This window comes from Mycteria americana, chromosome 2, assembly GCF_035582795.1.
Source record: "Mycteria americana isolate JAX WOST 10 ecotype Jacksonville Zoo and Gardens chromosome 2, USCA_MyAme_1.0, whole genome shotgun sequence".
Classification (NCBI taxonomy): Eukaryota; Metazoa; Chordata; class Aves; order Ciconiiformes; family Ciconiidae; genus Mycteria; species Mycteria americana.
The window spans coordinates 3,088,921-3,116,359 of NC_134366.1; the positions used below are offsets into that span (position 1 = coordinate 3,088,921).

Genomic DNA, 27,439 nt, shown 5'->3' on the forward strand with positions numbered 1-27,439 from the left:
TGCGCTTGTCCTGAGCTGTTGACTCTGCTTTCTGAAGGCATAATTACTGCGGAGAGAAAAGGAGAACACCACTTTCTCCTATGAAGGTTGTGAGCATCGCTTCCCCCAAAAGCCTGGAGGCTTTCAAAGGGGGGAAGACTGCAATGGGACCAAACAGATGAAGATCTCCACCACCCAAACAATTAATGGGGATCATTTCACCTCTCCCAAAGCATACTGCAACCTCAGGCTGGAAATACACCATGCTACTCATTTAGGCAACACACTTACCACCCTACTAGGTTTAACAGCCTTTTCAGGCTTACATTAGCCACGGATAGAGGCTGGCTCCAGGACCAGAGGTCAGGAGTAGTGCTGAGGGAGGCACAGGGGCTCCCGCAACCACTAAATGCAGGCCTTTTTCAACGTATGTGAAGAAAGAGGAGCACGCTTCAAGTATAATTTAAAATACATTTATTGTTTCATTTGTTCTGGCTTTTTTTGTTATACAAAGATGTTAAATAACTTAAATACATTCTCAACAGTCACTCAGAATCAGATTTATACCTACAAGCTGTACATATGAGGTAGAGAAAAATAACTTAGGCTCCCATAAGACATTGGAAAAAAAAACAAAACAAAAAAAAGAAAAATATTAATCCTTCATGTTAGTATTCCCACCTCCCTTTAAAAGGAAATGCCATCCCAAGGGTGCAAAACAAATCCTAGACTTTACATTCAGGCCTCAAAAGGCATTGTTAGAGACTGGGGTAGGGTGGGGTGGAACAAGGGAAAATTCCTGTGCTAGTTTGGCAATTGCTGTCTCAGATGGGTCCATGCTCATCTCCAATGGGAGCTGGCAGGGTTATCCACACATACTTTGATTAGTCCTGAATTCATCCCCACCTCTATTAACCTGGGTGTCTATGTCTTTATCCCCTTCTATTATCAGCAGGGAGAAACTCGCACCTCCACATGGGCCAAAACACCTTCTAGAGGTGCCTACACTGATTGCAGGCTGTGGGCTCCTTATCTAAAGGGGGATGACTCCAGGCCCATTGCAAATGCCCCGCTACGCCAAGCATGTCAGCATTTCTCCCAACTTTCCTGAGCAACCCTGTGATGAAAGAGAGGACTAGGTGAGGGAGGAATCTCCTGTCCCTTTGGGTCACCTTGCCCAATGCTACTGAGAAGGGTTTTGCCAATTTCTGAAAACATTCAGCAAGAACTGAGAAAAGTGTGTTATTCAGATGTGTCCCCTAACAGCCTGCTGAATTTTATGGGTCTGAATCATTTAGGGTCTTAACTTACACCCTACTCACTCCCTGCCCCTGAAGAAATGTAGTTACAAGAAGCCTACCACGATTCCAGAGCTAAACTGTGCTTGCAACATCCATTTGCTTTTCCTCCCCACCCACAAATACTAGAGATTCCCCTTTTTTGTTGTTCAGAAATATTCTGTTTCCTGGAACATGTAAATAGCTTGGTCAAATCCAATGTTCATCAGTGAAAAATAGATCTAAAAGCTATTCAGTGGTAATATCCATGGTCCTAAGCCTGACTGCTTTAGCAATGACCAGATTTCTACAGGCCTGATCCTGTGCCATACTGAGCCTCCTTCAAGTTACATGGGCAGTAATGGTCATAAAAGGCACTATTTCTCTTGCAGGAAAATGCTGCTCTCCAAAAGTCATCACCTAGTTAGCATCCTGAAAACCAAAAGCCAGGACAAGCTGACCACGGAAGCCAGACTCAGCCCAACAGATGTGCACAGAGCTGAATAAACCAGGAACGAAGAGCTTTGCTGCACCTGTTTTATCGAGTACAGAACAGACCTAATTTTACTGCAACATCAACTGAGGAATTTTTCACAGGCACTATAATCCACCAGAAAATTACCTTAAGCAGCATCTACTCCATGAAAGTACCCTTGAGAAATCTGTCCCTTCATCTGGGTTCTCATCCAACCCTACTACAGCCAAACCAACCTAATTTCTCCTCATGTGTTGGCTAAAATAGGGCAGCTGAAAAATGATTAACAAAGAAATTCAAGACCTGGGCTGAAGGAAGGCAGATGTGTACGAGCTGGCCGACCACAAAAAATCCTCAGAAATTATTTCGCCCCTGCTCCAGTCTCCAAACCAGCAATCCCAAAAGCTCTTTTGAAAACAGATGGTCCATAACTCATCCCCTGCTTCCGAAGGTGAACGACGGGCTTCCTGAACCGCAGCAGACCCAGCAGTTCCCAGCTCCCCAGTTTTACACTGCCCCATTCAAACAGATAAAAATTGCTTCTGTTAGATCAAGCCTGGAATTTGGTCCTCTTCATTTAACCTTCCCATGCACTCAGATTTATTTTTTTTTTCCCCCAACAACCTTTTTAAGAGTCATTCTTCCCAGGCCAACTGAGATCAATAGCAAATACCTAGTTATTGTAAATAGGTTTTGAATTTGCTCCATCCAGAGCCATCTCAAGACCAAGATGCACAACTAAAAAGGGTAAGCTTGAGGTTTCGGGGTAGTTTTTTTGTATTTTAATTACAAGCTACTGATTCTTCATAAGTAATTTTTAGCATCAGGAGTTAAAACAAAACAAAAAAAAAAAGCCCCTTGGATTAAACACTGCTTTTTCACCAACTGGAGTCTTTTGAGAGCTGGAAGACAATGAGAACATAATGTTTAGGACTTGTTTTGCATGTCTCCACATCCGGCATATATGAGTCAGTCACACAGAATAGAAGCTTGTTAAAAAACAGATGACGGGTGCAACAATTATTTGTGTGGGTTTTTATTTCTTTTAATAGAAAATTCTAATATAAAACAGCAAACATTTTCAGTTTGCCTTGTTTACAAAAATATTATATATTTTTTTTTATATTTCTGACATAACTAAATGCACTATTCAATAAAAATATTCTTCCATCAGCTAACTTCTCTTTTAAAAAAATTAATAAAAAAGTTATATAAATAATGGTTGCACCCCCCCACCCCAAAACTGATCTCGCAAGTCTTGCTGGATCAGCTTAGGAGAACCAACACTTTGACACTTTTGGGGGGACAGGGGGTGAAAGGGGATCAGAAACCAGAGAGCTCCCCTACACCCATGCATCCTTCTCCAGTTACATCTGCTGCAAAAAGCTGTTTCTCTGGGGGCAAGAAAAAGAGAAAAAGTTGCTTTGCACTTTTTTTTTTTATATGAAACGACACCATGAAAGACTCAGGGACCCAAATCCACTCTTGTAGTAGTTTTACAAAACCAATTTCATTGAATTGCACTGGAGATCCAGTGGTGTGGTGGTAGAATTCGCCTCTCTGGAAAAATCCAATTTCATACAGCTGGAACAAAAAGGGTTTTACAGGACACTACCCAATGTTTTATAAAGGACTTCAGGGTCTCTTATCTAGGGTTTTTCTGAACTCGTGTGTGGAGCAGCACAAGCAGAAGCTCCTGCTCCATGGGTTGATTCAATTCCAACGCACGTCTGTCACCAGCAGAAAACCCAGGTCAAGCACTTGAGAGGATTTTGAGAAGGTTTGACATCTTTTCTACCAGCTGCTACTTGTTTCATACTACTCAAGCTCCACTGGATTTTTCCAAAATGAGGCTTTTTCCCCCCATTCTTTCTTCAAAGATAAGGCAAACATCGGAAAACGCTGGAACTAAACACCCCCCCACACACACCCAAAACACACACAACGTGGCGGGGGGAAGAAGGAAAATAACCCACATATGTTTTACCACCCTAGGTCAAAAGGCCAAGAAGACAAGTTCTCCTGATTTCAGAGTGTTAGTACATTTTATACACTGCCTATACATTTAACACATGTGCCTCGCTACTATTTAGTTATTTATAATTTTTTTTTTAACCACAGGAGAATAAACCTTGCTATTTACAATATATAACAGGCAAGTAATATATCCACATTAACATAAATACAATTTGTTTTTTGTGTTGTTTTTTTTTTTTTTTTTTAAATACTTACAGAAAGCATCCAGGCTTCAGTGCGTGAGTTATAATACACAGAAGAGCTCTTTCACTCAGTAGTTCATTCACTCTTTGACTCCTTCTTCTAGTCAAGCTTTGACAGTCTGCCTTATTGCCCACCCATCTCTCTCCCCCCCACTGCCAAACACACCAAGCTACCATATCCCATCGGACCTAGGCATTTTCTCTGCAATATCGATGCCAACACTGCCCTCTCTTCTGCATCTAGGGACTCATTCTCCTCTCACACCAGTGCAATGTGGAGTTACTCCAGCGAGGTCAACGGAGACAGAGACACCAGTGAAAAGCAGGAAAATGAGGCCCATGGTTTAAATATTACAATAATAATAATAATAATTAATAATAATAATAATGCACATAAATTGCAGCCCATTCTTTAATTAAGAACAAATATTTTTTTAAAAGAATGGGGCCAGAAATAGTAAATCAGACCCAAAAATCCTCATGTTTTGAGCAGGTTTGGATCCAGCCTTACTTTGGAGGGGAAGAGCTATGCTAGCACACACAAAAATGTAACAGTGAGTTTGCACATATGTGTGAAAGAGAGAGACAGAGGGAGAAAGAGAATTTAACATAATACCACATTGAAACCATAAGAAGGTCCTTCTGAAGGGCTTTACAATAAATAAATGTTTGTTCAATATTTATATATATATTTTACGTGTCAGCATGTGTGTATATATATACACACATGCACACACTGAATAATAGGTTTCTAGTCAGTTTATTTCTTAAACCATTAGATAAACTGCTCGTGGGTGATTTTCAAAGCGGTGCATCTCCCAGAAGCTGCGAGACCTTCCTGCAAACTTTCTGCGCCGAACGCACCACTGTGCATTTGCCGTGGCGGAAGGGACAAACACCATGTGTGGATTCCTCCTTTTCCAGCACTACCCCAACCTCCAGAATTGTACAGCAAATAAGCAAACATCAAAAAAGAGACAGTACGCTTCACTTTGCGGGACCCATTGCGCTATTAACGGTAACATCCTGTCCCTCCCCATGCCCCCACCTCAAGATTTGATGCCAATGAGCCAGGCTGGACTGCAGGTATTTGTTACCAAGAAAAAAAAAAAATCTCTTCTCCTCCCAGTAGATGCACATGAACAGCTTAAATATTAGTGGCTACTATTTGGGGGAAAAAAATTTAAAAAAGATAAAAATTAAGAAAAGAAAAGAAAAAACACCTTGAAAAATAATGGTCCATCTTGGAAAACTGCTCTCTTTTTGCTTGGCTAACATCTGCTACTGCTTGAAAAACTCCAGCCAGCTTTCCTCTTTTGAGAACCAGATCAATGGCTTACATGAAATTGGTGGAAATTGCTACTACTGGACAAATAAAAAATTGTTACCAAAAATAAAATAAAATGCCCTGTGCTCTCCAGTGTTTCCTTAGAAAGCTTCGTTAAGGCATTCACTGGCTGCTTCCAATCCACTTTTATGACTGAACGATATTGCCGCATCAAGTCCTGGATTGCAAGTATCCTCTTCAAAGGAAAAACAAAATGCTGAAGGTTGTCATCTATTTCACAGTGTCAGAGTGATCTACCACTGCAGTCAATTTCTGGCTTCTCTGGCCACTTGATAGTTTGTCTCTTCGTTGATTGGTTGTTCCAAATTCAATAGTTGGTTACCATTTAGCAGTTGTATTTTAAAAATACAGTTCTCGATCTAGTGGTTAAAAAAAAAAAAAACCTTAAGGTCATAGGGTTTACATACAGCTTGTGTCATGTACCACTGCCATGGTTTAGAGTAAACGGAATGATGACCTAGTAAAAGCAAAGTCAACTCGTCCAGAGGTCTGATCCAGTCCAAAACGGCTGCTATACAATGCAAGACAGCACTGCGTTCCAAGATGCACTGGAATTTCTCTTGTCCTACTCAGAAACACACATCCAAATTCAGCTGGCATAAGGCTAAAAAGTTCCAGTTTAGATTTCTGAAGCAGTTACCACAGGGTGAATTCAATCAGCAAGAGGTGGGAAGAGGAGAGAAAAATAAATCATGCACAAAGTAAAAATAAAACAAAAGTATCTAGTGGTTTTAAAAAAAAATTTAAGACAGCGACAGTGCTAAAGAAACTGCATTTGAAGAAATTGTTTTTTAAAAAAAAAAAAAAAAAAACAAAAAAAATGTGATTGGACTGAAGGGGACAGGCACATCTGGTTTTCTACTGTCTTCCCAACCTCTTTCTTGGATACATTTTTGACTGCAACATGGTGGACCCAACATTTTTTGAGCTGTATTAGGTGATCAAAGCACGTGGATACGGAGCTGTCTTTGAAAAGCTTACCCTCCCAGTGGGTCTCTTTGTCAGAGCCTCATTTGCTCAATGTGCAGAAACTCCACTAGAGGAACCATGAGGGCTGTTCCTGCTTACCCTACACACCTCTCTCCAGTTTTAGAAGGGGAAATTGACCGCTTCCCGTACCATCGCATTCAAAGCGGAAAGATCTTTCTTTCATATCTGCTTAGTTCTCTAAGCAGTTGGGTAAGCTTCAGGAATAAACTAGCATAGGTTATTTATGCCAAAGAGAATAGATTAGCCCAGGAGTTCATGGAGGATTGGTGAAACGATCAAGATGTTCCAAGGATGAATGATCTGTCAAACTGCATGGACGACTAAGGTGAAGGTCAACTGGTGTCTAACGCCAGTGTGACAGGCACTTACTTCCACATGGTTGGACCTCATTAAAATTCAGTCTACAGGAAAACAAAACAAAACAAAAAACAAAACAGCAACACAGCTGGGTCACCTGTACCCTAGAAAGTGCTTATGTCTCAACATAGCTTTCAGATCCCAGAAGGTCAATCAAACCCTGTTTGTCTCCATATGTAGTTCTCATAGATCGCCCGTCACCAAGGGTTGCCATCGAGCAGAAGATGCATCAGTCTTTGCAGGTGTAAACCTCTTCTCTCTGGGTGCACTGCTTGCATTCCACATAGCAGCACCAACGGACCTGGCACTGGCACGGACGGGTGACCACGCGGCTCTGCGTATTGTGCCCTCGCCCACAGCAGATGCTGTCACAGTTCTTGTCTTTGTAACATTTCCTTCCCGAAGTCCCAGGCGAGTATCTACTCATCATACAGAAGCTTGGGGAATCGTCAATGTAGACAAGATCCGTAGTCCTTGGAATTTGATCACTGTGACCAGGGATGGACTTCTTGGGTGGGGAGATGTCTCCTTCCCCTGTGGCCTCGTTGGTAGTGCTGCCCACTTTGAGTGATGTCTCGTACTTTTGCTTCAGCTGCTTTCCTATTTCGTGGAATGGAGAGAGCTGCCTCCAGCATGTTCGGACAGTACAGGATCCAGACACACCGTGGCATTTACAGGTTGTCTCCACTCCAGCTTTGATGACCTGCAGACACACACGGCCCCAAAAGAAAATCAGTTACGGGGGAAGAAATCAAGACACAGAGCAAAAAAAGAACATTTGCTAGAAGACACTCCTGGAACACAAAGTTGATGACAATACAAAAACCATCTGTTGGAAGAGGACAAAAAACACACACTACAGGAAATATTTGCTTTAGAAGGGTCCTAGTTTCCAGGAATACGCCATTTACCTGCCAGAATATTGCTTTATTGGCTAGTTAATGATACTAGTAAGGTGTACAAAGACTGTCCGGTGCTGGCACTCATCTACGTAGACAGAGATCTGAAGCTGCGATGCAACTAAGAGATTAATACATATTTTAATACCTATTTATCTATTTTAGTAAGAACAAGGAGATAAGACGTAATAAAAGCGGAAAGAGTTGGTTTAGTGGAGAGAAGAGGGAGAGTGCTGCTGTAACACACAAACACACAGGCGGGGTGGTACACGCCCCAGAACATGAGCGTGGACAGTAGGAACCTTCTCCACACCACCACACACAGGATACCACCTTAAAAATCACACAGCTCCCAATTAGCAGCACAGGCTCAGTGGAAACACGGTTAAGCTGTGCTGTTTCCACCAGTAGCAACTACGTATAGCATACCACCCAGTTCACTTTGCGACTGAGGAAAAACCTTCATGTAGCTGAAATTTATATATAAAGTCCTCAAGAACAACAGCCTGAATCGCCACCACCAAAACCATCAGCTCCAAAAGCATCCAGTTAGCCTCCACCTCTCCAACCTGTGTTCAGAATCCTATTCTGGAGTGCGGCAGCATGCCCAAAAGAACATGCCAATTTTTGTCTGCTAGCAATGAAGTCTGCATGTGCTCTTAAAAACAAAGAGGGCCATGGCTTGCTGGCCAAACACATGTTTAATGAAGCACATTTTCATGCAGGGTAAAGCCCATGGGTGCCTCAGTCTCCTCCGTGCCCTCCCTTTCTCCGAAGATAGATAGATATGAAGAAATGGAAAACAGACCCCTGTGTGAAGGGTTCAGTAATTCCAGGTGCTTTAATGCAGCCCCCAGGATTTACTCTGCCTGTGGCACCAGCTGTAGGCAGCTTGGAAGGGGAATCTGGCTTCTCACACAGAGGGTTTCAAGGGGAAAAACATGAAATCTGGGTTGATGGTGCAGTGAGAAGCATCCATACCAGTGGGTTCAGCCCTCAGGCAGTGACCCCTGGGGACTACAACAGGGCTGGTGGCTGCAGAGAGGACTAGGGGAGCAGTCTTCAATTTTCAACCAGAGAAAGGATGTTGGGCAGCCACTCTGTAGGGAGATAAGAGGATTTAAAATTGTCAGTTCTGGCCATGGGAACAGACTCCCTGGACTAAAGGCTGTACCATCTGCCCCATCATGAGCAAGCAGGAGCTGGCCCTTGTCAGGATGAGGAACCCCAACCGCTGCCTTGATGCTTCAGCAGCACCTTGGGGTGAACGGATCTTGAGATTTGACCAGGCAAGATAGTGAGCAAGGCCACAAGTGTTTACAAAAAGCCTGACCCAGGGGTAGAAAAGCCACTTAGCTAAACACTGTGTAGGGATTCTGGTGAGGGGATAAAGGGAAATGGCATCACACAGGCATTCAGGGGTTGCTGCACCCAAGTGTTGTCTACACAAGCCACCATTCAGGAAGGAACACACTGCAAGGTTCAAGTCCCAGACTAGCATAAGTTCTAGAATGTATTGGCAGAACCTTCTATAAGGTGTCCTCAACTAGGATGGAAATGTATATTTTATTCTCTCCACAAAAAAAAAAAAGCAGAGCAGTTATGACCAAGATCTTCAAATCTCAAGGTGGAAAAGAAAGGGAAAACATTTAAACCTTTGGAAACTGAAGTGGATTATGTCCCCTCCACAGCAGGACTCATGTTAAACTTTGTGCTGCTTATGTCTCTTGACTGCAACTATCAATGGCAAGGCTTGGTTTCAAGTCCTTCCTTTATTTTAATAGTCAAACACTTGCAGAGGGTTTTGTAATGAGACATTAGGCTCATCTCACAGATCCCTGAAGGACAGCAATAACTTGTTCAAGATATCAGAGAAGTAAATGTATATGTTTATTCCCAAAGCAAAAGAAAAATCAAGCTCCATAGAGGAAGGTGTCCAGATCTTGCCTGGGAATAGCTCTCTTCACATCAATACAGAAGGAAAAGCAGAGCCAGTAACTGCATAATACAGAATGCGTAAATACAGAAGGAAAAGCAGAGCCAGTGGAACCCCAGTGTTCACATACAAGATGAAGAGAACAGAAAGAGAAGGTTATTTTCAACACAAAAAGCAGCATGGGAAGGAGAAGCAGTATCAGGAAGGGAAGAGAAGAAAGGAATGAGAGAATTGATGGTTATTCATCTTAGAGACAAAGGTGGTAAGAGCCCCCCAGGTGCTGTAAAGGACCCCATACCCATAAACTGAGTGATGCTAAACAAAGGATCCTGTCCTTTTTGAATCAGACTGCAATAAAGACGCTTCATGGCACAAAAGCATATCCATCTCCTTATAAATGGCATCTGAATGTTCTCCCCCACTTTCTCCAGAGATAGGTTTACACTTGGGAATCCTCCGTGGGCAACACGAGAGCAGACACATTATTGGACAGTCACAGATAACCTGCATTTTGTCCACAGATTATAAACAGTATTTATAGTTCTAGTTCTCCCTTCCCCACCCCCTTCCCCAAAAATAGGTTACATTTTGACTCTAAATGGGTAAGGTATAACCACCCCTTAAAATAGCAAGTTAGAACAGAGTCTGTTTTATAGAGCTGCCTCCTGTCAAGGTACTACTGAAATGCCCTTCCTTTGGGCATCTATGGTAACTGAAAAAGAAAAAAAAAAATCTCCCCCCTCTGCCCATTATGGCATCTGCCAACATTATGGCCTCATGACAGCAGAGGACTGGCTCCAGTCCATTTCCTGACCATCCGGTTCTTAATTATTTGGCTGCATGAGTCCTGCTGAGCACCATGTGCAAATGTGCAATAGGTCATGGACTCAGAATTGGGGTCTGGCCCAATCCTGATATTACAGAGACATTTTTAGAAAGACACTATGCATAATACGGCCTTCAGCAAAGCCTGGCCAATGGTCACACTTCATTCCTGCGACAGCCAAGACCTTTTCAAATGCAATCCAATAATACACAGTAGCATTCAAACAAGTGACGGGTTACAGAGAGAGATGTGTTACTGCTTTTAGTACTCAGCTGGGCCGGCTTGGTTAGGGGCTGTCACGCTTTGCATGCCAAAGTGTCTAGCCAACTCTGCAAGAAATCCCACAATGTTAGACAAGAGCGTACAGAACACATTTCAACACCGAGAAAAAAACCCCTCACCCATACTGTCCCTCATGTAAAGTCACATTTCACTGGTTGTCCAGAAGTGAGAGCTGAGTTCATGTGAAACAAAGCTCCTATACCTGATTTCACGCCCAGACCATCAGCAAACTGGGCAAAATTGCTGAGATACTTGCAGAAGGGCTACACACTGCAGTCATTCATCGGTTCAGGCTTTTCTCAACCCTTCCACCTCCCCCAACCCATTCACATCTGCTCCACCTGGAAAAGGAGACGACCACCATTGTACAGGAGATGGGAAAGCAAGAAACCAACAGGAACTGGCTCTGCTGGTAAACACGCTCCTGCGCATAGGCTTGGCTGGATTTAGAGCTGGTTGAACGAGGCATGGTCATGAAATGCAGGAAGGGAACCTGGACACAGGGCTGTTCTCATCAGGAGCCACCTCTCCAGAGCTCAGTGGGAGAGCTGACATTGCAGGTGCAGTATATCCAAGGCATCTATACGGGGCTGGTAGATACAGCACAACACGTGTTGGAAATCCAGACCCTGATGGATTGGCAGCTAGCAGATGGCAGCAGACCTTCAGCCAGGAATAGGCATGTAGGTTTAGGCACCTGAATCACACCATCCAGCCAGGGTTGACCTCACTGAGGCAGATATTTGAGTTTAAATGCCTACATTTGAGAAACACCTCTAAACTCTCATCTGACTTAGCGGAGCCAAAGCAGGCAGGGGATCCTACAGCGAAGCAGACACCTGCACGTGCTCAGCTGAACAGCACTCCCGGCTCCAACTGTGCTGACCACATCTCCACTCATTCACAGGAGCCTAGGGACCCGGCTCACACAGAGGCACCTCAGTTTAGATATCTTAAACTATGAGCAGAATCCCACCCTCTGGGATGAATTCAGGTGCCTAAATATCAGCATCTAGCATTATTTGAGCTACTGTAAAACATTGCACTTCATCACCAGCTGCCCCTCCAGGAGCACGAAGGTCTCTCAAAGAGTAGTAATGTGTATATTTAGGTAGATGAATCCTATTCTCCTTGTCTGTGTTTAAGCAGTGATGAACAAAGCCCCTAATGAATCCCAGTCTGTTTTTTCCTGACCCACTTCTAGCTCCTTGTTAACCAGTGGCTAGGACAGCTTAGATGTCATGCACTGGTGGACCAAAGCATAAAAGATTTCCATTGTCCCCGATCTCATGAATGCACCAGTTCATGAAATCCAGCATGTGGATTTTCATATGGCCACCGTGCAAGTGTGGTGCATCCCAACTGCCCCATAAAGCTTCTCCTTGAAGGGCTGGGAAGGGCTCAAGAATGTTAAGAGGCAGCTATAGTAAAAATCCTAGAAAAATTTCTTCCCCAGCCAGCCTCCCCTGCTGCTGTCAGTCACGATGCAGCTACTCAAGGCGACGCGTGATGGAGAGCTGCTGCCTACGGGCCCCTAACCACCCACAAGCCAAAATGAATCTTGGCAAAGCCCTTCTGTTTCCCATCTCATTCCCCAGCTTCCACAAAGACCTTCCTCCTCTTGTTGCAGGCTCCTCTCAGAGACACTTAAATCCACCTCATTCCTCCACGAAGCAATGCAAGACTTATCCAAGTCAGCAGGTTGCTTGGAGCAGTGTTGGAGAAACCTTTCCTGGCTGGGTCCTGGGACAAACGGGTAAATGTCTAGATCATGCTTTCAAACCTGGAGGGACTTCCAGGATAGAATAGCTTAGCTTTTACTACCAAAAAAGCCTAGGGTACATGAGGCAGAATAAGACTTTAACACAAGCTTATTTCACAAGCCATAGGTAGCTCCTGTTTTCAAGGCACACCACAGTTCAGAGCCTGATCTGCCTCCATCCTACATAGACTTGAACTTCTCTTGAACACACGGCCTCACCACTTATTTAATAATCATATTTCATCTACACCATGGTAAGTCACCACATGCATGCTTCTATCTTGTCACAGAAGTGAAGCGAAATGTATTAGCTTAATTCAAAGCACAAAACATTTCATGCTCTCCACGGGCTAACCACCATAGCTACCACACACCAGAGTCATAGTAACTCAGGAGTAACAACACAAGTGTGCATTTGAATCCTTGTGTTATATGAGAGAGCTTCTACCACGAAAACAAAGTTGAAAAGACAATCAGTGGATCAGGGATAGCACCACACGTTGAAATTATGTCCTCCCACTCTCCTGTGAACAGCCACCTGGTCTTGTAGTTTCACAAATAGGAGAGCAGTTTGGGAGGAAAATAAAGCTCTCTGAGCAAATTAGTTCGTTTGACCTAGGAACACAAACTCCCACTGATCTCGTCGTGAGAATACCAAATACTGACAAAGGCACAATGAGGAAAACAATTATGATAGAACAAGACTGAACCGTCTTTATTGGTGCTTGCTGCTGAGACGAAATTAGATAGCACTACAGGACCGCCTGCCCAAATGGCTTTACAAGAGCCATAGGGAAAAGGGATCACAGCAGAGCATTGCTATGCAACATGTAATCCTTCCTCACAACAATGGTTTGCTACGAAGCTCAGACTAAGTGCCCCCGTAATGATCAGTCTCAGACATGCTGCAACACACAATTTCTCAGTGTTTTAGCTGAAACGCTGAGGACAGATTCCCATTCATTCCCAGCTGGGTCACGGGGCTCTGGCGGTGGTTTTCAGACAACTCTTGTCTGGGCAGCAGCAGTCCGGAGCGGACGCGCAGCCGTGGGAATTCCTCGGTTATAGCTCCACGGTCGTCATGGCTGGTCTGCGGCTCCAAGGCTTCAAACCATTCGCTATGGTTTGGGGGAGAGGAGGGAGCAGATGAACCTCCTTAGAGTCAGCTCATCCAGGAAAAAGCCTGCCCTCATCTTGTCTCACTTCGGAAAGGGCTTTGGGATGCTTCTTTGCAAATCAAATCTCTTCCATCCTCTATATACATATTCTCCTTCAATTTACATGAGCTGAGAGAATAACCAAGCCTAAGTATTAACGTTTGTTTGGACAGCAGCCACAGTCCCCGTTTCTTCACAGTGCCCAAACAACTAGAAGACCAGACTTGTCCCTTAACACTGGCCATTGCCATTGGTTGAATTGTAAAAGTTTCACAGATTATTAGAAGTTTCCTTTTCTTTTTCCTTCCCTTCCCTTTTTTCTTGTATCTTGTTAAAAGAAGCCCTTCTTTTGAGCCTGTTCTCAAACTGTTTTTTCAGAACAGTTTTCCCTCTCCACTACCTTTCCTTCTTTAAAAATATGAACACTCATATTTTAGTGAAATATGCATTAATACACAAACACTTAAACATAACTTTAAATTGAGAACTTTAAAAGTATTTTTCCCCCTTCAGTATTCCTAGTGTGCTTCACATACTAAGAAAGCTCCACATAAACTATAAACCACTAACTGCAATTACTTATGGGACACAGTAAGCAATTTTTTCCAGAGTGTTGATTTCCAGGCCTTAGAAAGACTTTGGCTGAGCCAATCTCAGCCTGAAAGAAGGAAGGGAAAATCCAGAGAGCATGCTTATGCATTCCTACCTGTCATAACCTGGAGCAATTAATACTAGCAGTGGCCCTGCAAACTGATCTGTACATACAAAGTCAAGAGCTAGTCTCAGAGAGGCTGCTATTTGCTAGGTTTGATTTGTACCTCGGTAAAAATGTGATGCTAGATTTCTCGCTGCAAATGCACCCCCTAAAGAAACTACCTAAAGGATGCATTATGTCTTTTTTTCCCCGCATGCACCAACTGTGGTAGTAAGTTCATATGGATTAGTCTCATCAAAAAGCAATTATTACACTTTTTGAGGGTGCAGAAAAACAGAAGGATTAGCATTTCAGCTCGCCTGTTCAACAAACTCTAGAGTTTGACTGGAATCATGTTTGCTAGTAGGAACCATACGAGACGGGATGGGCAGTGCTTATAAACACTGCCTCTGCAAAAGGAGACCAGGGTGCAAGTCTCTGCTTTGCTACGCCTGTGTGTGACCTTTAGTAAGTCACTTAATCTTTCTGGGTCTCAATTTCCCCTCTGTAAAAATGGAGATACAGAAATGAAGAGGGTGGTATGCTCTGATAACATGTTATGTGATAGCTCGTGAAGTTCCTCAGACAGATGATAGCTGGGCAAACATCTACCTGATATGGAGAGTCCGTCTCCAGCGCAGGAGGCACGCTCAGCCCTTGAGATAGATCCCTGCCAACACTGCCTAAGGGGAAAAGCCATTCCTTGCATGGGCTTCCAAAACAAGCAAGTCAACAGCAAGGAAAAGTCCATGCACCTCCCACTATCCTCTCCAGAGCATCTTGTATAGTTTCAGAGATGCAGGCTGAACATGTCTCAGGATGGGTCTGGACTTGAACCCTACAGCAACAAGGGTGACAAGGATCCTTCAGAAACATGCATATAGTCTGCGCAGACCAAAACATATGGGTTGATATTGTGCAAAAACAATTAAGGAAGCCTCATGAAGGGAACCAGTTTCAAAGGGGGATATCACCTAAAGAGAGACCTTTCGGGGGCAGGAGGAATTTTCTTGTTCTCCATTTCTGCCCTCCCATAGTTTTGCACTAAACACTCTTGGCTCTCAAAGGAGACTGTGGTTATACCCCTGACTTCAGGGTAGTGAAGGCAAAGGATTGCTTGTGTCCCTCCTTCTGGAAGGATAAAGGGAAAAGGGAATGAGAACATGACAATTTTTTTTTTCCTTGGGTAACAGCAGCCCCCTTTAATAGTGCCCCTTGGATCTGTAAGACATGCTTGACCAGACATACCTCTGGAAGAGGTCAGCACTCCTGGGATTAAGAAACTTAGCAACGCTCCAGAGAGGGAGTTGGAAAGTCATGTTTAATGATACTTTGCTGAGAAACTGGGCAAATTTAATTAAAACATCACTTACTCAAGCCCAGTGGAACTAATTGAGTGCTCTAATATTCCGACTTTTCATTAATGGGTTACAAAAGAGTGCTGCACTTGTGTGTACAAGGGGGGGGGGGAAAGGGGGAGGATATAGAGAAGAAGAGAGCTTTAGCAAGGCTGCCTGTGCTTCATTTAATATAACCAAGAAACTTCATTGCTGGCAACAGAGCTTTAATACAGTTGACTTCTCTCAGCACCACCGCCCCCCATCCCCTTGACACATACACACATCTCCCCCCAACACACACCCTCTCCACCCAGGACCCCTCCGAAAGAATAGCTGAATGAGCAAGAGTAGATTTGGCAAAGGAAGGGAAATTGCTTTTTTAATAAGTGGTCTATTCAGAGCTCCTACTTTTCAATAAAGAGAAGGCTGGAGAAGTCCTGGTCTAATTACCTCATCCTCACACTAGACAAGCTTGCCCTTTCATTAGTGATTGAGGTCATATCATATAACTTTGTGAGCCATCACGGGCACAACATGTTCAGTGATTATTTCACTGGTGGCAGCAAAATTACAGTCGGCCCATCAAGGTTGTAAAAAAACAGAAGTAAAATAATAATTAAATGAGAACGTCTACCAAGAGACACTAAAACTAGGCGGGATAGGATAATGTCACCCTCGCAGAAATACGCGGATTATTTACTAGTGTGACACCATGGAGAAACTGCCATGTTGACCAGAAGGGTATAGAGTTGGTTGCCAGATCAGGCAATTAAGCACAGGTCCATTTTTTTCCTGGGTCTCAAGGGACTATTTATACATTTTTGCCATGGTTGGGAGTAATTAGATGGGAAGGATTATGTGTTGTTAAGCATCAGCGAGAGACCACCAAGCTTGTGCTATATCTTTAATAGATATTCCTCCACTCCCTCAGCGAACGCACACATGTGCATCCATACATACACTGTAAGTACACCAACGTAGGCTAGCACTGCAGCAAGCTCCCATAGCAAAACAAAGTACTGGAAAAGAAAATCTTTGTCCATTCTCATCCCAGTCCAAAGCAGTCTGTAGCACAGCAGCAAAAGTTATGCTTCATGCATGTATGGCTTCACTAATAGACATAAAGTCTGCAGTTTGGTTAAAGGAAAAATACAGCAGGTGCCGAGCAGGAATTCAGGAGAACCAGCTTCAGTCTCCTGCTCCATCGTGGGCTTGCTGCATAACTTTGGGAAAGGCATTCAGTTTGCATCTCAGCTCCTGCTCAAAGTGACCATAATCATCTTTTTGGAACTCACAGGGACATTTAACACATTAGAGGCCATAAGAGCATCTTAGTTATACAATGCGTGCTCCGGTTCAAAATTGTTCAGTTCCAAAATGGCACAAATCAAGGCTAACTGTACTCCTATATTGCCTTTGATTCGCATCAAATGAAATACGTATGAGTTATTGCCCAAATAACCTAACTAGGTTAGTTCTAAGTGGTTTCAGACTGTCATAGCCACTAGGTTAGCATCTCTTGCTAGTCAATGGTTCAAAAGTCTAAGGCAGCAATTAGTCAATGGGCAGCTTCTTTGGAGAAAGACAAGTAGAGGAAACATTCCAAGTTTCATATTTAACCCACTACCTTCATCAAGGAAAATATCAATAAATTCAGCAAGGGAACCTAGTACTGCCTGCTAGGCAACTCTCATCCTCCACCAACACTGCACTGGCAGTGGGACCAGAAGGCAGATTGAACCTGATATTAATCTACATTCAGGTGTAAGCAACATCAGACAATCCATCAACCACACCAGGAAGTTCAATGCTCAGGCTTCAAATTAGTTTCAATAATTTGAAATCTTAAGCAAGCTTTGCAAGTTCTGGCCTTGCAATTACAAAGCCAGCCTGCGTCCTCATCTCTGACTCAAACATATCTCAATCTTAATGACACCGTATTGTGCCAATGGTTTAGGTCCACCTATCCTGACTATACGGATACATGTTCTCCTGATCATGAACTACCATCCTCCTAAAAGCTTCCTTCTCAACATACAGTTCACTTGTTCTCTGCCTGGCTTCACAGTGATGTTGTGAATCTGGTGGGCTGCTTGGCTTGCCTTTCAACCAGACTAAGGTACAATTATTCTAGGAGCATAAACAGAGAAGTCATTTCAACTGCTGCTGCAAATAGGCAAGGAAAGCTGTCAGACAGCAATACCAACTCGACAGACACGGCGTGGGTGGACAAAAATAGGAACACCGGATCACTGACCTGCAGCAAAGGTCTTTGACTTGGATTGCCATGAGGGCTCTCAGTGTCTGGACAACCGTCACAACTGTTACTCAGCTGTTTAGCTGCAGATATTACACTAGTGCTTAGAAATCACTGCCAATGACCAGAGCCTGACCGTGCCAAGTAAAGTGGAGGCAGAGGATGCAAGAGAGTCCCTGACATCTCCCCCTCCCCTGGGAACTAACTCACAGTGGGATCAGGACAAGAAAGGGGAGGCAGAAAGGGGAGATTCACTCCCTCCAGCTCACCCTTGGAGTTAGTTTCACTCAAGGTCACATAGGCAGTGTAGAGCAGAGATGACAAATAAGGACACCTAACCTAAATCCAAGACTGAGTCTCAGCCTTGTGGGCATCCTGACTGCAGCTACTGGGGTGGAGAGCACTAGGAGTTAGCTCAAGTCCCTTGGGCAAGTTTAGCCCCACCACTGCTGGAGGGGAGATATTCATGGAGTTACAAGAACATGTCAATGGCACCTAAAGCCACAGCCTTGTAGGTTTTGACAAGACTGTTGTTATATGACTCTGGAAAGGGAGGAGAGCAGGGACATCTCACAGCAATCTCCAGCATGAAATCCCAGCCTCCCATGGACCACCACTTCCGTTTTCAGTCCCATCTGCTACCCAGCCAACTCCAAAGAGTTGGGACAGGCCCTTGGGAACAACTGACCACAAGGATTAAAACAAATTTCATCACCCTGCAAAGCCCGTTTCACACACCAAAGAGCTGCAACAGGAGTTCAGAGGCACTGAGCCTTTTAATCCAGAGACAGAAAAGCTGTGAGCCAAAGCCAGACGCAAGCTAAATCCAGGATATTTCTAATCCTGATCTCAGTGCTGTCTAGGAGCATCTCATGGTGGGGAGAGGGAGAGACTTTTTGCTGGCCAGCACTCGCTGATGGCATTCTCCGATGCCCCAACTCTGTTGTGAGGAATGACATTTTATGCATACACACAGGAACAACTGAGCTGGGGTGACGATTCCTAGAATGCACAACTGGCTGGGCTGCATTTGCCTGGGAAACTGGAGACCCAGGTCCCCCATCCCAGCCCCAACCCTCCATCCAATCACACTGACAATAACAAGGCTCGAAGGCTATTTATAACTTTACAGTATGTCCCCCTTCGAGGTTGGCGCAATGAAACACTGATCCTAGGCACCTGTGCTGGCCAATCTGAGGGATTTTCGTGTTCAAGCAACTCTAGGCTAGGTACAGCCAAGCAGATTATGGCAGAAGGTGGAAAGCCCCTTCCTTTCCCCTCTCTTGCTGGGATATCCCAGCAATTGCAGACACCTTGTCCTTTACATCAGTCCTGCAGGGAGGCTGCCAGGCAGGAGGATAAAGCCTCGTGGAAGGAACATGGGGTAAAGAGCAGAAAGCCTTCCAGCTGAGAGGATAAGGATGGGAAAAGAAATAAGAGGAAAAAAAAAAGGAGGGACTACACAGGCAAGCACTGTCAGCTAAAATCCCAGCAGCTCTAGGTGGAGTGAAAAGCTGCCAGAAAATAAGGCTGAAGGGACTTTTAGGACTGAGGTCAGTCAGAGAGGAATATCTCCACCCTGGTTCCCTGCCAGGTGTTTGTCTGGCCGGTTTTAAAGAAACCAGGCTATGGAAATGCTACACTGTCCAATGCTCTACTGAACTACTGCAAGAAAAGCATCCCTCAACCTGTCTTGCAGCAGCGTAAATCCCTTCTTCCTTGTCCTACCACATGTAAGCCCAGAGAACCTGCCTTTCCATCCCTTTGCAGTGTAAGACCCTCTCCTCCCTGTGGAAAGCCAGCAATATTTCCCCCCCCAGCTCACGTTTTCTAGACCTGGACAGTCTTGATTCTTTCCCCTCTGGTTTCCCTCCAATGGTTTTGCACAACTCTTGAAGCACAGTGACAAAAAGAGGGCATAGTCCCATAATTGAGACTTCACCCCTCCAGCAGAAGGATCACTCCATGTGTTTTGCATCCAACACTCCTGTTTCCACACCCAAATGCAGTACCTTATTGCCCCCACAAACCCCACAATGGCTTGAACCTCCACCCCGAGCAGTCTGCAACGCACCTTCATGCCCACAAGGTTATTGTGGAAGTCCACCCTGGCTCGCAGGTCCTTGTTGGGCTTCCTCCCCAGGAACTCCTTGACGAACTTGTTGCTGTATTTCAGGTTGTCGCCACAGCCGCCCCACTGCCAAGCCTCACGGTTCTCCAGGTCAGGGGCCTCGTCGCAGGTGCAACGCTCCATCCGCCCCGCACTGCACGCCTTGGCCATGGCATGAGTCAGCCCCGCGGAAGAGATAGCGTACAAGAAGGCTGTCTCCTTAAAACCTGCAGGGGAGAAGAGGAGGCAGCTTTAATTGCAGCTGGAGCAAGGATTAAAAAAGAAAAGAGGAAATCAAGGCAAAACCCACTGTGAGAAGAGTTTGGGCAACAAAGCATGCCAAGCTCTACGCGCATCACTAATGGTGGAGAGCACACAGCGGAGAGCAAGGAATGATGGATAGGTGGCACAAGCCAGGATTCAAGAATGCAAATAAAACCTGGCCAGCTCTGTGGCTTTCACTCTGCAGACAGCCTCTGCCTGAAAACAGAAAGAGGTGAGCAAGAGCTGGACAGGCCATGGAGGTACCAACACCATGGTACAGCAATACTGCTACTAAGGGGACACCAAATAGCAGGAATGCAGCATAGACCTCCAGTCTGATTGTTGGGGTAGGAATCATGAGGGCTCCTTGTTCTTCTCTCCCCACTCAGGGAAAAAAAAAAAAAAAAAAGAAGAAATCACTGGGTCCCACTCCAGTCCAACAAAATTGTTAACAACAGGCACCTGAGGGCTGGGAAGAACACAGTAGCTAGGCTGTCACCCAATGCAGCACCTCGCTCAAATGCCTCAAAAAGGAGTTTACACCTCAAACCTTTCATGCACAACCCTTTTTTTACACCTCCATGCTCACCTGCAGGGATGCAACAGCAACCGCTCCCCCCAGTAGGTAAACTGAGGCCCAGAGAGACCCATGATTTTGATCCAAATGATAAAAGCCAGAAATAAAAAGCAAACATGCCAGTATTTATAGCTCCTCATTCTCCGGCTATGGAAGCTGTAAACGACTGCATATTTGAGATGCAATTCCAGAACAGCTTTGGATCCGACTCAAGAAATCCCCCACTCAAAAATAACACAAGTGGATGGTGACAGTAGTGGATATATCTGTAAGCTGGTGTGTCAACCAAGGACATGCAGAGACACTGCCAGGTCATTTTTGGAACTGTTCCTTGGGAGGTTCATGGTAGTCCAAGCAAGCTCATGGGGTGCTACCCTGGCCCATCCCCAGACTCTGCCTTCCCAAAGCGCTCCCAGGTGCACAATGCTGAACTTCAGCAGAACACAGATGAAAAACCAGTCCAGAAGACTGAGGTTTGGTCCTCCCAAGGGAGCTGACTCCAATCAGATCATAGTAGGAATTGTCCAACCATTCTAACACTTACCTGGAAAAGAAGAGCAGGAACCTCTCTCACTGGAAGGAAGGTTAAAATAAAAAAAAATACCAACTCCACACTCACTGGTGACACCATAAAGAGTGGTCAGGGTTGAGAAACCAAATTTGGTTTTTTTTCCCCTCTTTATTTTCTCCCTGAAGTTAGACCATGTCCTCTGGCACCCCAGAAACATCTTCAGCATGGCAAACTCTCTCATTGGGAGTGGTGGGAGAATTCTTTACTTAATTCACACAACAAAAACTCATGGGTATGCAGACCACCAAACTCCTCTGGGTAGAAAATGCCTTCTAAGCAGCTTTCATCTTTTGTAGGCTAGTTCAGCTTTTTCTAGGTTACACCCTAGGTCAAACTGCCCACACGCCTGTCAGAGGGATGCCACTGCTGGACAGAGATGTTCCCAAGCCTCCACGCTCCTGGGCTGTAGAATTGGCCTCTTGCCACCACCACTACTTGTGCTATGAAATGGAGAGGTACTGGTGTGATAACAGAAGGTCCTCGATGGAATAGGGCATGCAAACTCTCCTCTGAAAGTCTGAGACACTGCAATTGGCGACAAACAGCCTGGATGTGGTCCAGTTTAGTAGGTAGCCCAGATCTACAGCCTTCCTGAAGGCCTCCTGGTTTAAAGCACTGCATTCAGAGTGGTTGTGAAATCTCAGCAGAAAGTCAGTGCCATGCAACCACAATGCATACCAGGTTTGACAGAAAGCCAGGAGGAATGGTTCGGTTGCCAGATTCTCCCCCTCCATCAATCTCCCCATCAGCTTCAGCTTTACTCCTCCCATTCTCCATCACCGAAAGCCTCACAAATTCCCGGTGCCCATCAGCACAGGTATCATCTTGCCCGCAGGCAGCTCAGGCAGCTTCCAAGCAAGTCCATGTGACATTTGGCTCTGGCCAGATTTAAAGCCATCCCTGCCATGCACTATTTGATTGCACCAAGATATTTTGTAACAAGATAATGAGCTTTAAATCAATGCAGGCATTCTAACCCCCAGTGCATCGACAGCCTGCCGTCCCTGGCTATCCGGTTTCACCCATTTCCAAAATTGTTCGTGAGTATCCAAAGAGGATAACAAGTCCCTTAAACAATCCCCCGTTATTTTAAGAAACAGGCTGCATCAGCCCAAGTTGCAAACCAGCAGCCAAGGCTGTTCTGGTGACCAAGTGTAAAAATGGAGGGAGAAACTTTTCTTAAGTGAAATGTGAGGGTTTGGGGTTTTTTTTTCCCCCCCTCTCCTTAAAAAGTTGCAATGGTCCTGGAGGAAAGGAAGCAAGCCCACAACGACATATTTGAATAGTTGTCTCTTAGTGGGTGATACATGTGCCCCTTTGCCCTGGGATATCACTTGCTGCAATGCTGAACCAGGAACCAGCAGCTCCCGGAGAGGAGGAGAAAGATTTACAGGGCAGTGTGTTATGCCACAGGAACAACATCTGAAGGATTTACAGCGTCAGTGGAGAGCAGAGATGTTGCAGGGGCATAAAACATGGAAGAATGAGACAGCAGGCAGAGCCTTGCAACCCTCAGAGCTACCATTTATTACACGGGGTCCTGACAAGGTGGTGGTGGGGGGTTGTTCTCGATGGTGTTTTAAGGCAGCTCAACTTCAGGCTGCTTTGAAATACCCCTTGCCGAGGGTTGCCCATGGGGGCAGGCACATCTGAAGGAACAAGCTGTGGCCTCCAGGTGTCAGCATGAGAAAGTGCTTGGCTTTCCCAAGGCACCACTAATCCAGGGACTTCTCTGGCATGCGGGGATATTTTTAAATGTCTTGCAGCTCAAGCTGGTCCTCTTGGGTTTCATAAGGACTTTCCTTGTTTCCACCGCAGTCAGTGACAGTGCATTAGTTAAGACCTAGCGCTTCTGAATTACTCCTTCTCACTAATTAGCGAGGGAAGGTGCTTTGCAAACCTTTGCTCTTATCTGCGAGTAGAATGGGCCCTGGGTTTCTAGTTCCAGCCCCATGGCCGAGTGTGGGACTTTCTGCAAGTCACTAAAACCCTCGAGACCCATGCAAGCTATCTGTAAAATGGTCCTGCTGCATCGTTAGCTTCAGTGCAGAAATAAGAACTGGATTTTACTGGGAGGGTGCAGGAAACTGGACTATATAAGGTAGCACAAAGGAAGGAGATAAAAAATACCACCTGCTCCTTGAATACTCCCTCTCAGCTTCTGGTCTTCTCCACCTGAGCTCCTGGGAAGGGGTGTGGGAACTACCCACTGGTCACATCCAGGGAGCTTTTCCCTGGGTAGAGCAGTAACAGGACACACACAAACATTTGCAGGTTTTGCCCTGCACTATGAGAGGTCTCCCCTTGCCCCCGCTAACAGGACAGCGCAGAACAGTCCGTTTTGCCTTATTTCCCTTAATGAGGCATTTTCTCAATTTCTTTCCTGAAAGGTTGACATAATAAATAGGAAAAAATAAAATAAAGAAGAGAGGGGACAGCTTTGGGAACTTCAACACCTTCCCCTCCAGGAACAGTTCAACTTCCAGCAGAAGTGAGGAGCAACCATAGCTACTGGCTGCAGACACATGCAGGAACATCTCCAGCCTCCAAGGAGAGGAGCCATGGCCAGCAACGGGAGGTGGACAGGGGTCGCTTCACTAGTACAAGCCCATAAGTTACTGCCATATAGCACATCCTTTGCCTGCTGTGCAGTTTCATGAATGGAGCTGAGCCTGACTTTGTCTTGACCTTCTACAAGCTCTTTTTTGGACCTCTGGGGAGGTGGTGACCCACCGCTAGCAAAGGATGCGCCAGGATGACCACTCCGCAAAATACCAGGGAAGCCGATGGGTGCAGGGGGTGCCAGCACCCCTGACCGAGACCCCCCCACTCCGCTCACCTCTCTTTAGTAAGCTGGCCCGGTAACGACCCTCAAGGGTGCAGTTCCAGCGCTCAAAGCGAAACTGGTACTGGCACTCCAGCGCACTCATGCTGATGGCCTCCATCAGGGTCTCGGCCACGCCGGGGTCCCGCCGGCACATCCTGCGCTGCTTCTTCTCCAGCTTCAGGCGGTCACAGACTTTGTAGTGGGCTTTGACGGCAGCTTCCTCCATTTCTGAGGTCAGAGGGAGGATGGTCAGGGGTTCGTTCCCCGTCAGCCTGCAGAGGAACAGAGGAGCACAGTGGTGAGGACAGAGAAATACAGCCCATGGTGGAAGTGGGGGCTGTGGTGGGATCAGGCTCTCCCTGGCTGAGCACACATGTGGATTTGCTGATGCCTGGGCAAGATTGATGTTACAGCAAGGCTCTCTGCCATATGTGTGCAAGGTGGGAGCAAGAAGAGAAAGGTAACAAGCAATATTTGGATTTATGTTCTCTACCAGCTCTCACAGAGCTTGTTTGGACATAAGACCTTGGCAATCTCCACCACAGGACCGTGTTGAAAACTGAAATGGGGAAGAAATAATTGAAGGTACTTAACTGCATGAACTTAGGAAACTAGCAAAAATACAAGAGCACTACAGTCACTTTCCTGTACATAAACAAAAAAAGAATCATTTTAGCACATCAAGCAGAGCCAGAACCAGCTTGGGATGGGACAGAGGGTGATTCGTCCCACCAGACCAAGAGACACACCGAGAAAGCACATACAGCCACCCTGCACTCAGCAGAAGAAATCCTTACATAAAACCTAGCAAGCCACAGCCTGAGGCTTGAGAGCAGGATACGCTTTTCAGGCAATACTGCCAAAAGCTTTTACAAGGGAGAACAAGCTGAAAACCTAAAAAATGACCTGAAGAAATAAATACGTGTCCCGTTGCCTTCTCCAAGCACAAGGTCCTTGACTCGTACAATGTGCAACAAAAGAAGCCAGAGTACTGTTCCCGGTGTCAAGTGACGAGCTGCTGGAAAAGGACCAGGCTGGCATCGGCCCTGGGGAGCAGAGAGGCTGCAGGAACATCTGCTGGGCTCATGAGTGGTTTGTTGGCTGGGCTGCCCGCACCCCACTCTCCTGGCTCTGCCCTTTTCCGGCCAGGTGCCAGTCCACGCAGTCAATGGGAATCACTATGTAGGGTTTCGAGGGACCTGAAGACACATTTCCCCAGCCAAAAAGGAAGAATTGCTTAAAGCTAGAATTGAAAACATGCTGCAATATTGCAATCCTGCACAGGCGAGGATGGGGATGGGTCACGGGCTCAGACATCCCCATCAGTGCAGGACCACTGGGGTAAATGGGGTGGTGGGCACAGGAGGGGAGCACACGCTCACAGATGGATCCTGGAAACCCTTTAAAACCCCACCTGTCCTACAGGAGCAGTGATTTGTTGTTGGTTTGGTTTTTTTTTAATGATGATTTCTCTCTAATCCATGGGATGCATTGTGCCAGGAGCACAGTCCCAAAGGACGAGCAGCTAGGATGCTTTAACTCCCAAACCGCCTTGCACAAGGGGCACAAAATCCTGACCTAAGCCACAGCCAGCAACATCCCATACAGATCCAGTCATTGCTGATGATTTAATGAGGTGAGAAAAGAAGTTGCTGGGTTTGGTTGGGGTTTCTTTGTTCCTACAACAAAGAAAAGCTCCCTTGTAAAGGCTTTTGTTTTGGTTTTTTTTAGGGGAACAGATATGGACAGGGAAATGTTCTCCTTCAGTTACCTTCAAAAGTATTAGGATTTCAAGAAAAAAAACTGCAATAGTAAAAATTAAGTCAGATAGATTTGGGGAAACATGGAAAGTTAGTGTAACCAGTGCAAATTTAAAAAAGTTCCCCCCCCCCAATTCTGCTCCCCCAAAATGATAAAAACATCCAAAAGGCCAAATAGCAAGCTCTATCTGAAGCACTGACAAACGTTAACCTTTACATTTTTGCTCTGTCTGGACTGGGACAGAGTGTGGACTTAGGCTTGACTGCTCCCCAAGGAGACAGGGCATCACCCAGCCCTGGTGCCTCGTTAACTGAAGCTCTGAGCAAGCTCATTCATGAGACAGGTGGCTTGGTCTGAGCTTCACAGGAGGAAAGAAAGTCTCCAGGACATTCATTCCTGGCCTTCATCAATACTTCTGCTCTGAATGTTCATTCCAGCAAGCTTTCACAGTTGGTGCAAGAGATCCTCAGCTGGCGAAGGAGAGAGAGGGAGGCGTAAAAGCATTTTCTACGGCTCCCCCTCCCCGGTTTACCTTTCTGACTGAGCAGGTACTGTTCAGCTAAGTGTTCTGGAAAACATAAGCTCCAAGTACCATGTAGCAGATGGCTACGGCAGTGAGGAGGGATACAGGAATTGATCCTACGGCCAAGATTTCTGCAGATTAATTGGTGATTCTGAACCCCTTCCCCACCCTCCCCTTAGGTGCTTGGCTTTGAGATACTTCAAAGTGTAGTTGCTGATAACACAGCCCAATTGCACGGATCCCCAAAGCGGGTCCCAGTAAGAGTCACCTAAATAAAAAGACAGTAAAGAGCCAGGGACAGGGAGAAGGTAGAAAATAGGATTCATGGTGCTGCACAAAGCCAGAGGACAGGCTTCCAGCAGCCACGTAGAACTAGTGGATAGAAAGTCCTGGGAAAAAATAGAAAATTGAAGCATTAAATGGACCAGTTGTCAGAAATGTCCATTTTCATGGCTCTGTACAAGAGGCTTAGGTAGAAGTTCACGAGCTCTGATACCTGTGACAGCCATGTGAGCTGAGAAAGCTGGGCCAGCATGCAGCCAGCCACTGCACCCCTTCCTGAGAAAACAACCCAAAGACAAGACACCAACACGATATTCTTACAGGGAAGGCAGAACACCACCTTTTTCCACCTCCTATTTCCTGACCCAGCTCCGCCCTGTCCTCACCCATTAGAGAAAGAGACATGAAAATCCAAACTGGTGAAAAACAAGTCATGCAGTGCACACACTGAACAGACATATCCATCACTGCCTGGCTTACTGCTCGGACTAATTTCACTGGCTTTCAAGCTGGCCTGAATCAGAGCGAAGCGAGTGAATTAGGAAAGCATCTCCAGAATAAGACAAGGAGTAAATTTAGGGGAAAGGGGGTTTTCCTAGCCAACAAGCAATGATGCTCTTCCAGGTGAAGACCTCCGTGAGCAAAAGCAGCACACGTGCAGGCACACATACGTTTTTCCCTCCCCAGCGCTGGATGCGTGCCCGTTTCAGCGGGAGGGGACACACA

General features: G+C 45.6%; 1 protein-coding gene across 1 annotated transcript in view; it reads right to left on the bottom strand.

The window, feature by feature from the left end:
- Positions 1–464: 464 nt before the first annotated feature.
- Positions 465–27,439, bottom strand: part of WNT9A (Wnt family member 9A) — a 61,380-nt gene continuing 34,405 nt past the window's right edge. Inside the window, exons 2-4 of the mRNA XM_075492212.1 lie at positions 24,160–24,419; positions 19,873–20,135; positions 465–7,348 (exon numbers count right to left, since the gene is read on the bottom strand). Coding sequence (XP_075348327.1) covers positions 6,875–7,348; positions 19,873–20,135; positions 24,160–24,419 — 997 coding nt within the window. The 3' untranslated portion in view covers positions 465–6,874. The remainder of the gene's footprint in view (positions 7,349–19,872; positions 20,136–24,159; positions 24,420–27,439) is intronic.